We start from the raw sequence: 14935 nt of genomic DNA, 5'->3' as shown, positions 1-14935 counted from the left end.
TTTTTTTTAGCTAATCCACACGAGGAGAGAGCATATGCAGCAGCATGACCCCTTCTGGAGGAAAAGTGATGGCCTCAGCGTTTTTTCATTGCTCTGCCTTTTTTATTGTGGCCGCTTTCAAGCGCTTCTGACTGAAAATCCCTAAAATTTTCAGAAAGGTCCTCAGGTCATCATGGTCGCTCTTTTTTGGGCAATCAATAATATTTTATATTCTATCAGGTGGGATTTGTCACCTGTCACCATGCTAACCAAGAAAATGGAGGAGAACCTTGTCCTGGGGGTTGGCTATCTATCCTGAGCTTTATCAAACAGAAACTATCATAACAGAGACAGAAAGGTCCATCTGTCGAGCAGATCTGCTGTACACTGACTTATTATGAGATAGAAAGTTAAAATTATAAAATAGAAATTCAAAATTATGAAATAAAAAGTCATGTCATGACATAAAAAAACAGTTGAAATCATGAGATAAAAACATAATATGAATAATATAATATAAAAATAATATAAAATTAATTCTTTTTATGTTTTTTAAAATCTATTTATGTCTTTTTATATTATGTTTTTATCTCATGGATTCAACTGTTTTGGTGTGTGTGTGTATGTGCTTGTGTGTTTAAAATACCTAGAGGGCGACATTCATATTCTCCATCGTGGAGCTGGCAGCTTTCAGTTGTTGGTTTACAGCTGCTGTTCTGACACTGGATCAAACCTCCACTGTGACACACACACTTCTGCTCACAACCCTCCAAGTACCAGTCATCACCCACCTGACGATAACACACAGAGATAGATAGATAGATAGATAGATAGATAGATAGATAGATAGATAGATAGATAGATAGATAGATAGATAGAGAGAGAGAGAGAGAGAGAGAGAGAGAGAGAGAGAATGAATGAAGTTTTCATGTCATTGTTCAGGTGAAATTAATTTATAGCCATTGGTCCATTCAGGATGTATAGACTGACTCTGAACTGATGTTAAGCTCTGACCAATAAGACAAAATGACAGTTTTTGACAGAAGCTTCCTCTTGCCAGCTCATATTTTATCAATTATAGGAGAGAAATGCTAAAAAAAAAAGTTGAAGTTTGGGAGATAAGTTGCATTCTTCTTACTCTACACCATTTTAATTGTATATAATGTATGTATGTGTACAACCTAACAGCGATGTTCACCTTCCCTTTTGTGTGTGTCTTCAACACTGTTTTGTAACATTTTCTGAGCTCTGAATGCCTCAAATGTTCACTCAGGTATCACAACAGGACGGTGATGTGTAGTATACAGGCACTGAATCAAGGTAAAGCAGGCATTAGCTTCAGATGATGTCATTTTATGTAAGCTGTACAATTACTATTAATATTCTTCACTTCTGATACTGCTCCTGTTGTGATCATGTAATGTAATCTATCCAGAACTCTAAATGAGCTTTCATTTTGTATCCTGACTTACACCTCATGGCACAGCGAGCATGAGATAAGTAAGTTTCTTTCTTCAGGATAAATGGAATGTGATTAAAGTTACTTGGAGGTTGTTCCCACTCACAGGGTGATAGGATCCACTTGTGTCCATACAGCCACAGTCTTTCAGTGCCACACACTTGTCATTGCTGAGGATGAAGCCTGGGTCGCACTCACAACCCTCCACACACACGTCCTCACAGCCTGGTGGTCGGACCACACCCAGACACGTCTCTGGACACGAACTCACACATAGAGAGTAGGAGCTGTTGGGAGGACAGGTCAGGGCTGTATGGAGAAACAGAGGGGGGAGGGTTTAAGGGTAAGATGAATGGATTAGGGAAGGACAATATACAGGAGGGTAGGACAGACACAGGGATAGATAGAAGGATGAACAGTAAGATTAAGACAGCCAGCATCTACATTTCTGCAGAGGTGTTTCAGTGGTTAAGGTGTTTGCTATATGAGGAGAAGGGGATATTTATTATTCTTTATCCTTTACCAGATGTCACAGAATGCTTGGCTTTTCTCAGTTCAAGTGCCTTTAAGATATTTCTGAATCAAGATATTCTGAACATTTTCTCTTTTGGGGGTTTTGAAGTGTTGGATGGATGTAAATTATGATGGACACTTTTCATGACTGTCTGGTATCTTATAGAACAAATAATACATTGATTAATAGGGAAAATAATCATAAGTTGCAGACCTCTTTTGATTCTTAGCAGTTGTGACAGTGTAAAAGTTAAAATTGTTGGATTGTCATACGAAGATGTTCCCAGTGACGCTCGATGCTGTTGATGTTTAGCATGTACTGTTTAGGTTCCCCAAAGTACGGCTTAAGAAGATGGCTCCTGTTAGCAGGGTGTCCTGTACCGCAACCAGAAGCAGAGAAGACAATGATCCTCTTTGTCGTGTTTAAATATTGAAGACTTACGGCAGAAGTCTGGAGTCCTCCACTGGTGGACTTTGGCTCCAGCACTCTGACAAGCATCAGTGTAGGCCTGGAGCTGATCACACAGTACATGCTGCTGGCCATTGAACTGACACATGTCATATACGCAGCTCTGGAAGAATGGAGTGGGATTCACCACATTGATACACTCCCTGGAACAGAGAAAACACTCATATCATCAGATTGGTGAGAAGACGGCAGATGGTCCAACCAACACACAGAAAAGATCAGTAAAGGAGTCGCATGCAATGATGGTCCCCGGTTGGATTCGGTTTAAAGGTTTCATTCTTTTGCTCCAGTTTTTTGTGTGCTAAACTGGGGTCCTTAATGTACTGAAATGCAAAAAAAAGGTCACTCAGCAAAGTCATGACTCTTCTCTGTCTGGCGCCTCAGTGGTGGAACGAACTCTCGACCAATGTCAGGACAGCGGAGTCACTCAACATCTTCCGCAAAAGACTCAAGACTCGCTTTTTCAGACTTTACCTCAACCCCGCATAGCATGACTCCCTCCCATATCATATTTTTATGAACAGATGGCTAAAACACAAAGGAATGGCCATTGGTGTCACAGGGCCAAATCTTTGAGTAGCTAATAACCAAAAACCATATAATCCTTAAGACTAAATGCTTTTGTCAACATTTTTAACATTATTTAAACTGTTAATGGGGCACTCCACAGACAACATCCCAGATCATGCCATGGTGTCATAGAGGGTTTCTCAACCTGGGCTTGGAGAGTACAAATTCATAACAGGAAGTGTGTGTTACAAACCATGGGAGTGGAGTTTGGCCATTTATCAGTTTGGCCAATAAAAGTCCGGCTAGAGACGCTACTGAGTTGCGTCATGGGAAATGTAGGATCTGATGTTTTTGGAACTTTACCCATACGACTAAAAGTCTCTCAGTTTTAGAACACAAATTTATGTATAAACAATATACAATATACAAACAATATACCCTCTAGGGTATTTACAGCCCTATTTCATATTTCAGTCATATTTCAGCATGCAAGTAGTTTTTCAGACTCAGAATCTGTATCTCAGACAGGGGGTTTAACTCAGGACCCTCTAAACAGGATAACACCCTGTAGTCCATCAGTTGGAGCAGGTCAATAATTCTGAAAAAAAGGGCTGTTTTCTCACCTGAAGGGTCCTGCAGGGTCTTTGATTTTGCCACATTTGTCCGGTTTCACCACCTCAGCCTCAAGATTGGGGTCACAGTCTGGGTCAGGCTTGGTGCCTGGGGTACACCTGATCAATAAAGACAAAACAACAGGGTAAGGACAGGGTCACACTCCATTTCTCAAATCAACACAATTTCAATTTAATTTATCCTCAAGAATTATGTCAAGAAGAATTTAGACACTGAGCAGATGTCTAATTGCAGACATGTATAGCATGTGTCTCAATTCTGACTGCAGCAATGAGATGTTTTGAGCACAGAATAATCTCTGACATTTGTTATCTCAGAATTATTCGCATATTATAAATAATTTCACTAAATGATATAATTAATGGTCTCAGAAAACATATTCCTTGTGTTCAAAATGTCCCATTGGGCACTCAGAATTGGGACACAAGTGTAAATCCATACATTGCGTAATTTATGAAATGTACGTTTTGTTGCCATTCCCAAGCTCCATCCATGAGGCTAATCACATTTAGCTAAATCACATGCTGGAAATTCCAGGAAAGTTTGAAAGAAATCTGCAAATTCTCAGATTATGACACAAAAATGGATGCATGTGAACTCACGAGTCATCCTCATCCTCTTCTGTCTGCCAGCTGTTGCAGAAGTCATTGACATTTCCTACCAGAGTACCATCTGGTTTGGTGAAGTCATTGTCGGGAGTCCCATCGTAGTCACCACAGAGACCACACATCTGGTCGTAGTAGGAGCTGAAGGGACAAAGACAAAGAGAATGAAGATGAAGACTTAAAAAATATAAGGATTGGCCCATTAATGTAATTCAGGAAACAAACTGACAGAGTGGGGTTATCATTGTAAGATGAAAAAAGTATTATTGGTAAAAATAGCAGATCTGGGGGTGCCCCAGTAGCTCAGTTTTAGCGCGTGCGTCCCATATTCAGAGGCCCTCTCTTTGCTGCAGGGTTCAAGTCTGACCTGCAGCCCCTTTGCTGCATGTCATCGTCTTTCTCATCTCTATGATATTATAATACAATATCGATTTATATTGGAAATTCTTAACAAATTTCCACATAAAAAAGAGAATGCACATAAGAATGCACTGTCACATGTAAGCAACTGTTCATTTCATGTAGGCCGGAGCCATACTTCCAACCTCTATACTGACCTGGGAACTGAGATCTGGGCGTAATGGTTTCCATCCCAGCGCACCCGGAGACCGAAGGGCGTCTGTAGCGTGATGTACTGACCGGCAAGACTGAGGGATATGAGAGGAGAGGGGGAGTGAGGGAGGGCCACCCGCAATCCATTCACCTGCCAGAGGGAAGGACAAAGAAGAGAACATAAAGATGATGAGAAACAGAAGCTACAGGTACAGTTAAAATTTACCAGCTGTGACTGCTGCTGCTGGTAATGTTTTCCCTTTGTGAGTCTGTGTGTGTTTGTGTGTGTGTGTCATCATGGCAAAATGTGGTGCTGGAGACACCTTTTGCAAGGGCAAAACTAACACAGAACCACAACAGTGTCACAACCGTGCAAGATACAGTCACAAACTTTGCAGGTGGGTACTTAAAAAGTAGAACATTTCTCAAGAAACGTTGCATATGCCTGACGCTTGTTAAGTAAGTATAAATGGAACATTTCTCCAGAAATTGTACATGTACCTGATGCATGGTGCATATTCTGATTTTAGTATTCACAGTAGTAGTAGTAAAAGCAGGAGTAGCAGTATAAGCTGTTATAGTAGTAGTTGTATTATTAGTACTACCCTAGTAGTAGTAGTAGTTGTAGTACTATTGGTGGTTGCAGTAGTCAAACTGCATTAGCTTAAGAACCTATGAGATGAAGGTTAAGTTGAAAGTTCAAATGAGTTGCCTGAAAACGCACAATATTGCTATGAAAACAAGGCTGAAAAAGCTTAATATTTTAAAAAATTATAAAAGGTAGAAAAAGATGTAATAGAAGCTAGGAGTCCATTTAGAGCATCTTTAACATTTGAATGGTTTCTTCAGAAGAATTTGTAGGTGGAGTCGGTTTTCAGTCAATGTTGAAAATTTTTAAAAAAAGTTTAAACAATACAAAACCATAGATGTTCTCAAAAAGCTGAACATCTTTAAAGTTGAACGATTTATAGATGTGTACATAGGTGGTAGAACATGAAAGTGTAGTAAATTTAGGGGATTAAAGATGTACAGAGAGGAGAGGAAGAGGAAGAAGAAGTGTCAGAATGGAGAGACGAGGAAGACAGAAGAGGAAGATGGAGGAGAACGAGGGAATTTTACAATGAGCACAACTGTACATCATATGGCTGAAATTAGAAGTACCAGCTATAATAGTAGTATTCAAGTCAAGTCAAGTCAAGTCAAGCTTTATTTATATAGCACCTTTAGCCAAGGCGCTTTATAATTAAAAACAAATACAATTACAATTAAATACATCAGATAAAAGCACAATAAAATAAACATAAAATATAAGAAACAATAAGAACTGTCATGACAAAACATTAGTCAGTTAGGAGTGTTAAAAGCCAGGGAGAAGAGGTGGGTTTTGAGCAGGGATTTAAAATTTTCTAAATTTGGAGCTGTTCTAATGGAGAATGGCAAGTTATTCCAAAGTTTTGGAGCAGCGACCGTGAAGGCTCGATCACCTCTTGTTTTTAGCCTAGATTTGGTATGCTGAGGAGGAATTGGTCGGCTGACCGTGATGTTCTACACAGAGTGTGGGCAGCTTGTACAGCCAAAAATGTAAGTCCTATTTCTATAATAAGCACAATAGCTGAAAGAAGACATGATTTACATGTCTACATGTGTGTGTTTAAATTGTGCTTGAGAAGTGAAAATTGTGGAATGTACAAAGAAAAAGTAAAAAAAAAGAAAAAAACTTAAAAGGCTGAATATAAGTTTGATAGTGCAAAGTGGTGTGACCTGTTTAAAGTGTAAATGACATATGTATCTCAAACTATGATGAAGCAGTAGTACTTCAGAGTGGGTGGGTTTGAAGAGGATTGGAAGATTTCTCCACTCACCTCCATTGTAATTTTTTTTGTTTAAAAAGCTTGATATTTTAAAAAGTAAAAGGCAGAAAAGTGAAAAGTGAAAAGTCATAACCATCATGTCCTGAAGAAGCTGAACATTTTAATAGTTGAACACTTTCTGGACCACAAAGTATGAAGGAGTTAAAAAGTGCAGAAAAACGTACGGAAGATGGAAAAAAATAATAATACCAGACATACAATAATGTCAATGCTGACTCAGCATTCACACTAATGATGAAGTATGATGAATGATATATAGTGTGCTATGTGCTTATAGTCCATCAGGCACACTAAATGAAGGCTGAATTACATGATGGGTGTGGTCCAACCCATGAGTACTGAGTACTTATGTAATAATGTAGTAATGACCACTGAGTAATCAAGGGACGGAATGTCAACATGTTGAAGGGTGTTGTGGCTGGTGTAATCCCGTAACAAGATGGTCTCTAGTCGTTACATAGTTTTTCAGTTTGATGCATCAGAGACCAGAAGATCGATGGATAAACCAAGCGCACAAGGATTTAGATCTCCTGCTGTCTAGCTTTGGGGGATGACAGTGCATTGACACTGAGAAAACCTGCCTAATCTGTGTGCAGAACAAACAAGTGTGGGAAATGCTGAGGAGGACCAATGTGGACAGATTTCAGGGATTATGGCATTAAAAGAGATAAAAGTCAAGGAATGAGGATTAGATTAAAGGAAAGGGTGACGAGAACAAGGGACAGGCTTTCAGTTGTAATTTCATTAAACTAGAAGATTAAGATTGATAGAAAGATAGATACAGGTACTGTGTGTGTGTGTGTGTGTGTGTGTGTGTGTGTGTGTGTGTGTGTGTGTGTGTGTGTGTGTGTGTGTGTGTGTGTGTGTGTGTTTGGCACATGTACAGTATATGTACATGTTTTGCCCAGTCATCCTCCTGTGATAGTGACAGCTTGTAAAAGTTATCTACAGGCACAGAATACATTGTATGTTGATGTCCATACTGACCAGCGTCCTCCTGGCCTTCATCAGGGTCACAGTGATTCCATTCACAGTGACGTAGAGTTTTCTCAGGTAGGACACTCCTGACACTCCTCTCTCCTCATTCTTTGCCTCCACAGAGAACCAAGGACCTGTACAGGGAGCACAAAACCAAACGTAACCAAGGATATTGTGTATTCATACTAAAAATATACCAAATTAACGCCAAGAAACATCTGATAACTAGCTTTCATATGTTGCAATAGCCTGATCAAATTCACATGCAGTTGGTCAGTAATCCAGTGTCCAACTTCTGACACAGTCAGTGCATTTACATTCTGCAGTAACGTCAGTAATCATGTAACCACATGAGAAGATTGTGTTTGGCATAGAAATACGGTTTTATACAACTGAATTGTGCAAAAAATTGGATGAGTAACACTAATGACCACTAGTCATTTCAATCTAGCATGTAATTGTAGTGCCACCGTGACCTTCAGGGGATCAGATTTTAGCAGATCACTTGAATATATGTGTCATCTAAATGTGTTCACAATGGCATAAGAGTTGTGGCAGGTTGAGAATGTTGCAAACATGTGAGGTGGTGACATTAACCCTTTCATGTCTGACTTATTAAATCACATAGTCATATTGTTTTTCTTTCGTCTGTTTTCACTCTTAAACGAGTAGAAAATCACACCAATAACATTTTCCTCCAAAATATGTTAGTTTGAGTTTGTAAATGTGTCAATGGTATAAAAAGTGATTCAGGAATACCTGTTCAAACCTTTTATACTTCGACAACCAGACAGATAAAAAAGATATGAGAAACTTTTTAACCCAGATAACACAGATCTGTCTACTCAGTGAATGTTATGCGCCAAAGGGTATATTCTGCCTATTGGAACTACTATTTAGATAAAATCCTAAAACTATCTAATATTGCTGTTTAATAAAACTATTCAAGTGTAAATTATATCGAAATCATAAATGAAACATGTAAAATAGGTGGATCAAGAGAGGCAAAATATACCCTTTAGTGCATATTGTAAAATCTGGATAACAGTATTGCTAACATCTAATTTAACTGAATTTCTTTTTTTCTCAGCTGTCTGGTTTTCTGAGAATGAAAGGATTTAACATTTAATCCAGAGGTACTGGTAGCTGGGAGATGGCACTCCAACTTAAATGGTGAAATTGGCTTCGAAATATCTGTCCACCGTATAAAAGAATGACAGAGACACGTTCCTTTAACCAAGTTGGTGAAGATGAAGTAGTTCTGTTCAGGTGAAAGGGAATGAAAGGCGCACATCTAAATGTCTGAACCTGTACCTGTGTTGTTCTTGCAGGTTCTGGCCAGTGTGTAGGTACATGTTCCCATGAAGCTGTAGAACTTCTTGTCAAACGTTGTGTAGTGAGGATCCCCAGACACCACACAGTCCTGAGAGCCTGAGAAAGAGGGACAAGCAGCCTGAACAACCCTAGAACATCAGACTACAACAGAACCGAACTCACAGTCTGAGGCTTTGGTAACAATGGCTACTGCTTTCCTAAACCATAAACTCTCAACAAAGCAACGACTGAATAAGAGTTCAGTTCTCTTCTGCTTCTGGCTTTAGCTGGCATTTCATGAGAGCTACATATTCAGTTGACAGAACTCGAGGTTACTTTCATGAATTCAGTTCTAAGAACAAGATTAAAGAAATGGTGTCAGGAAGATTCAAAGATATTTAGGGAGAGAAGTAGACTAAAGCAGAGTATGCCTGATGTTTTAACTGTAACAAAAGCACCTTCCAGACAACTGTGTGTCATGATTTAGCCAATGTGAGACCAGAACTTCCAGATTCTGTTCCAGAAATATGAAAACCTGGCATTGTAACAACACAAACAACAACTATGCATTCTAGACAGGAATGCTTCATTTTCAATAAACAATGTCACATACTGTTATTTCAGGGTCCTTCAGGTCATTTTGAATGTATTAATGAAGATGGTTTTGGATCTACATCTCAAAACATCTGCTAAACTGTAGCAATGGGATTATATCCTACACTCTTACTGTAAGCACCATATAATTCATATTGAGTTCAGTTACCGCACGGCTAGTAGTACAAAGGTTGTGTAGGAACACATGTCCATCGCCTCTGCATTACATTGAGGCCCTGTTGTTCTTGTTAACTCTTTTCATCTGGATGAAGACGATTTACACGAAGGAGGCGCCTTCCAGTCTGCCACCTTATCTCCTGGCAGAGAGAACAGTGTTTTCCTGGACCATAAAAGTCTTCAGATGAGGACACTTGTAATTAATTTACAACCTAAAACTCCCATTTTTGAACTTTCTCTCCCCTCCAAACAGATAAATTCTTCCCTCACAGGTCAGTCTGAGTGAGCATGGAGTCACCTACTCTCTCCACATCAGGAGGGACCGGAGCCATCTGGTCATCAGAGACTGTGTTAATACTAATGTCTTTACATTTGCAAATTAAGTAACACATCTGATCCCTCTCTCTCTCACCCTCTCTGTCTCTCTGACTTCTGATTCACAAACACACTCTCCAGAGTGGACACCAGACACTTTCTGACTTGTTGTTCTATGCTATTACTCTGTCTTTTGTTATTTACGACACATCTGGTCTCACTATCTGTGGGACATTCCATTCAAATGGCCTCTGTATTCTTCCAGATTTCAGACCATTTCTAATTAACCATTAAGTCAGTATCTCACCCTCTTAATTCTAACAAATTAAGAAACAGTAAAAGAAGTTCATAAAACTGATCTTTATCCCATTTCTCTACGATTAAGATTGACTGAGATCAAGTTTTAATGTTTAATCTGTCCTGTGTTCGGTGGAACCACAGCACCTCCTGATGGTGAGTCCTAGTACAGTTGGACCAGAAATATTCTGTTTAATATGTTTATGGTTATAACCAGTAAATGTCTCTGATATGTCTTTGTTTTAACAAGTATTAAGCTAGAACTAGGAGAAATATGTATAAGTGATTTTAATCACGTCATAATCCTTTTCATGATAGACAAAGTACATCTATTGAGCCATGGTGAGATTCTGTGAAAGGTGAAGTACGGTGTTGAAACGTTTAAAACTATACGTTTAGTTTAGTGAGTTTCTGTGAATTTTCACACTTCCACTAAATCTTGGAGACAAAAAGCCAGATGTTCCGCCCACGGCATGCCCTCGATTTGTAGATAATAAAACAGGGAGACATGCTTCTCTCGAGTCAGTTTTTCTTTTGTTTAGAGTTTTGTTTTAGTTTTTGTTAGTGTAACTTAGTTTTCACTCTCACTCTTGTAACTTAATTTTGAAACTCTCGTCTTTAATTTTTCCGCTCTTTGAAACGCGCTCCAAGACAGCGATCTCAGCAGAAGTGCTCACGCGTAGATTTTTCTCACTTTTATATTTTTCGCAGTATTGATTAGCTTCTTTTATTAAGTTTGTACCAGAACGAAGTTCTGTTTTAATTTGTTTTATACAGTTAAGTATCGTAACCTGCTTTTGAAGAAGTGAACTTAATTTAGATTATCTTGCATTAACTAACAACGGAAGATCCGCCTGATCAACGTATCATCCTCAGTTATTTTATTCAAGAAGTTAAATTTAGTTTACAAAGTCAGAGCCTGAGAACCACTCAAAGAAACGAAGAAGAACATCTTTATCACAATCATCATCACGACACTACAGCAACTTGCTGTGTCCGAGACCGTGCAAGCGGTTTCCAACTAAAGACAGACTCTTTGACAAGCCCCCAGTGCTCGCTAGCGGTACCATCCCGCTGGGCACTGAGCCAAGATCTGCACCGGATCGGTACGGGACCAGCTGCCCTCTTCCTAAGACAGCGGACCGAGGTGCCCAACCGACTGATACCGGACAAGCTGACCCTCGGCCATTGGACCGGGACTGCCAGCTAGAGCCGCAAATCACCCGAGGGAATCCGCCGCCGCGGACTCCGCAACTCTGCTAAGAAAGTAGGCTCTCCATCACTCACAACAGCTGGATTCACACATGATACATGAGATGGTGTCTATGGCTCTGATTCTGATCTTTTAGCTTAAGAGAAATTCAGTTAGGGTCTCGTTAGTATTAAAATTACTCCCATAATATTTAAATGCTTCAACCTAACTCGTGATCTCACCATCAGCCCATATTTCCACGAGTAACCCATTACTTAGTTATTCCATATTTCCTGTTACCTGTTGTTATTCATTTAAATTGCCATTTCATTTATTTAATCTAAATTATTTAGTCAATAAACATATTTAACCGTATGTCGTTGTCTGTGCAGCTTTGTTTTTAATGTGGAGAACCGATGGATATGTGTAGAATTCACTACTTCATTTATGAGATTGAATAAATTGATCTGAAATTGATTAGAATTGATACAAGTTAAACTTGTCCAGTCGAATTTGATTAATTACCTCCGGATTATTCAAGTAGACAAAATAACGGAGGTGGTGCCCCATTAACGAGTGTTTTATTAATCGCCATTGATTAATAAATTACATTTATTATTAGTGTATCTCCTACAGTCGTTAACTTACCGGTGGGATAACATCCCAGCTCTCCATCCTGGACTTTACACTCGTGCATTGGAGGGCATTCAGAGGCCACACAGGTAACGAATGGAGCGTCACATCTACATTTCAGCTCACAGTCCTCTACATAGAACTCCTCTCCAGGCTGGCACACACACAAACAAACACATTTGAAGTATGTTAGCAGGAGGTAGCTTAAATAAAAAATCATGAATGATGAATATAAATTGTGTTGACATAAGTAAAGATGCAGGGTCACTGGAGGAAATGGATTTCAACACAACTGACAGTTCAATATCTTAACAAGGTGAGCACAGCTGCTGCTTTGTAAGTAGGATTTTCCAGTTTTCCAATTTTACACTTTAAGAGGACACCATGCAAACAGAAAAATGTGCTGAGGAATGGACAAAGACAGGACACACACGTACAAACACAGACACAACTGAACCCAAAAAGTCTGTTCTAGTAGTGAGGACACAAAATGTCCTCACTATGGTTAAAACTAAAAATGGTCCCTCAGAAATAGCCCACCCCCCATAATACCTCATAATACTGGCCATTGGTGTGTTTGCAGCCACACAAACTCTTCTTGACACACTTGCCAGCACTTAGGACGTAGCCGGGGTCACACACACAGGCCTCTGAGCAGGGCCCACTGCAGGAGGGAGGTTTTCCAGAACATGTCTCCTGACAGGAGTCTGCACAGGGTTCATAGTGGCTGTTGGGGGGACAGCTCAGAGCTAGAGGGTGGATGGGAGGCTGAAGTCAGTGATTATATATGCAAAGAGGTGTACAGTATGCTAAGACCTGGGCATGTATTTATCAAGTGTCTTAAAGTTCCTCTCTGTAAATCTAGGATGGAGGACACTATTACCTCAGGTTCCTGACATAAATTGTCTAAAAGCTGCATCACCAAATGTTTTAGTTCTGCTTTGTGGAACAGCTAAAAGAGACGAGCCAGAGGATCTGTGGGGCCCTCCTGGCTCATAAACTAAAAGCATCTTTGAGCTGTAGTCAGGTGCAAGGCCATGTAGTGCCTCATAAACTCATAAAAGAATTTTGAAATCAGTACAAAAACAGGCAACCAGTGTAAAGACTCTAAGACAGGCATGACATGTGCTCTCCTTCTGTTCTTAGTCAGCGCTCGTGCAGCAGAATTTTACAATAGTCAGCCTGCTAGGTATAAAAGTGTGCATTAGTCTCTCTGTGTTGCTCAGAGAGAGAAATGGCCTCACTTTGGAAATGTGAGGGCCCTCGTCACATTATCTTTATGAGGTAAATAAATACATTTCCTGCGTAAAATAAGTTTGATTTCATTACTGACAGAATCATCCCTGTTGTCAATGTGCATTTTTTCCATTGCAAAAATGTACAAGGTTGTGAGAACCTTGGTCTCTGCAGGGGCATATTGTGTTCTCCCCTGCAACCTGCACAATGCCAAAGTGGAAACATCATTTGTTTTGGTTTTTTTAAACAATCTTGTTAGCAGTGAGCTTATTGTCATCAAGAGTTCCCAAAACATTTCTCCTCATGAAACATCTTCATCCTGATGACTCCAAACAATCTGGACCACTCCTTACTTTTGGCTTTTACTCCAAATTTGTGTCACAGAATTTTTTGCCTACTTGGACAAAGCTGATTAATACAGGCCCAGATCAAATGAGAAACTTTAACCCTAATACCTTCCCTACATTCCTCCATCCACTTATCATTTCTCTATCCTGTTCACCCAGCACTCACGGCAGAAGGTGTCATTCCTCCAGGGTCCAATGTTGACCCCACGGTCCTGGCATTCATTGACGTAGGCTTCGATGGCTTCACAGAGAATAGGCTTGGCTCCATCCAGCTCACAGAGATCAAAGACACAGTCCCTGAAGTAATTCTGAAGGCACACACACACACAGACACACACACAGAAAAATTGAGTCAAAGTGAAAAGAAAAATCTACCAAGGTGCATTAGTCATATCTACAATGTGTACAAAAACTTGAACCATGCACACAATAACACAATACTGAAAACCTTGAAGCTCATGTATTTAGAGTTCAGAGATCTATAGTTTCAGGAAACTTGAAACGGTTGAAAAAACTGAAAGGCCAACAGTTACTCATGGTGCACCACTGGGGTTTGGTGTGTGTCATTTATTAATAAGCACAGTCTATCAAGACTTTTGTGGCAGGGAATCTACATATCTATATATTTTTCAGAGTTGGCAGACAAGCAGTTCCACAAAACCAACTTTGGCTAATACTCAGTTGTGACTTTCTACAAGGATGGAAGAAAGTAAATGGAAATTGTCACCTGCTTTAGTACGTGTACTGACTTACATTGGGGTTGACCCTGGGGTGGCACGCAGCAAAGGGACCCTTTTTGTCTAGCAGGATGCCGCAGTATCCAGAGCTCTCATACTGTTGCTGCTCTTCTTCATCACACCCAGGGATGGTGGTGTTGGGCTTCTTATTACACCTGTCAACACAGACAGACGTTTAAAGAAGCTGTGTGTGTCAGTAAGCTTTTATCACTAGTAATTACAATGACGGGGTAATTAATCTGTACCCATTTGTTTAGTATGGAGCTCTACAGTATTCAACATTAAATAATTCAAAAATACATTATAAATAAAACAAAAAGAGAACATCATTTGAGTATTAAAACTTGGGTTAGTAAGTTATTATAATTATTATATTTGAAGAAAAATCCCAACAGCAATCAATAAATCAAATGCTCTGACAAATGCAAGGAAAAAAATCAGTATCTGTGGCTGTTGCAGGCTTCTAATAAGCCCATCCATTTGATCAGTTGGATACTATTAAAATTTAGCTCGCTCTTGCTGGT

At 39.6% G+C, this 14935-nt stretch overlaps 1 protein-coding gene across 1 annotated transcript in view; it reads right to left on the bottom strand.

Annotated features, from left to right (window-relative positions):
- zanl (zonadhesin, like) overlaps positions 1-14935 on the bottom strand; it is a 120129-nt gene that overhangs the window by 26753 nt on the left and 78441 nt on the right. The window contains exons 50-61 of the mRNA XM_073474660.1: positions 14428-14566; positions 13841-13982; positions 12644-12840; positions 12107-12245; positions 8884-9000; positions 7579-7703; positions 4726-4871; positions 4166-4309; positions 3554-3661; positions 2394-2563; positions 1545-1747; positions 626-770 (exon numbers count right to left, since the gene is read on the bottom strand). Of these exons, the coding sequence (XP_073330761.1) occupies positions 626-770; positions 1545-1747; positions 2394-2563; positions 3554-3661; positions 4166-4309; positions 4726-4871; positions 7579-7703; positions 8884-9000; positions 12107-12245; positions 12644-12840; positions 13841-13982; positions 14428-14566 (1775 nt within the window). The remainder of the gene's footprint in view (positions 1-625; positions 771-1544; positions 1748-2393; positions 2564-3553; positions 3662-4165; positions 4310-4725; positions 4872-7578; positions 7704-8883; positions 9001-12106; positions 12246-12643; positions 12841-13840; positions 13983-14427; positions 14567-14935) is intronic.

The sequence above is a fragment of the Pagrus major genome, chromosome 10 (assembly GCF_040436345.1).
Source record: "Pagrus major chromosome 10, Pma_NU_1.0".
NCBI classification, from domain to species: domain Eukaryota; kingdom Metazoa; phylum Chordata; class Actinopteri; order Spariformes; family Sparidae; genus Pagrus; species Pagrus major.
Note: the sequence above shows the minus strand (reverse complement) of the source record. Positions and strands in the feature narration are given on the sequence as shown.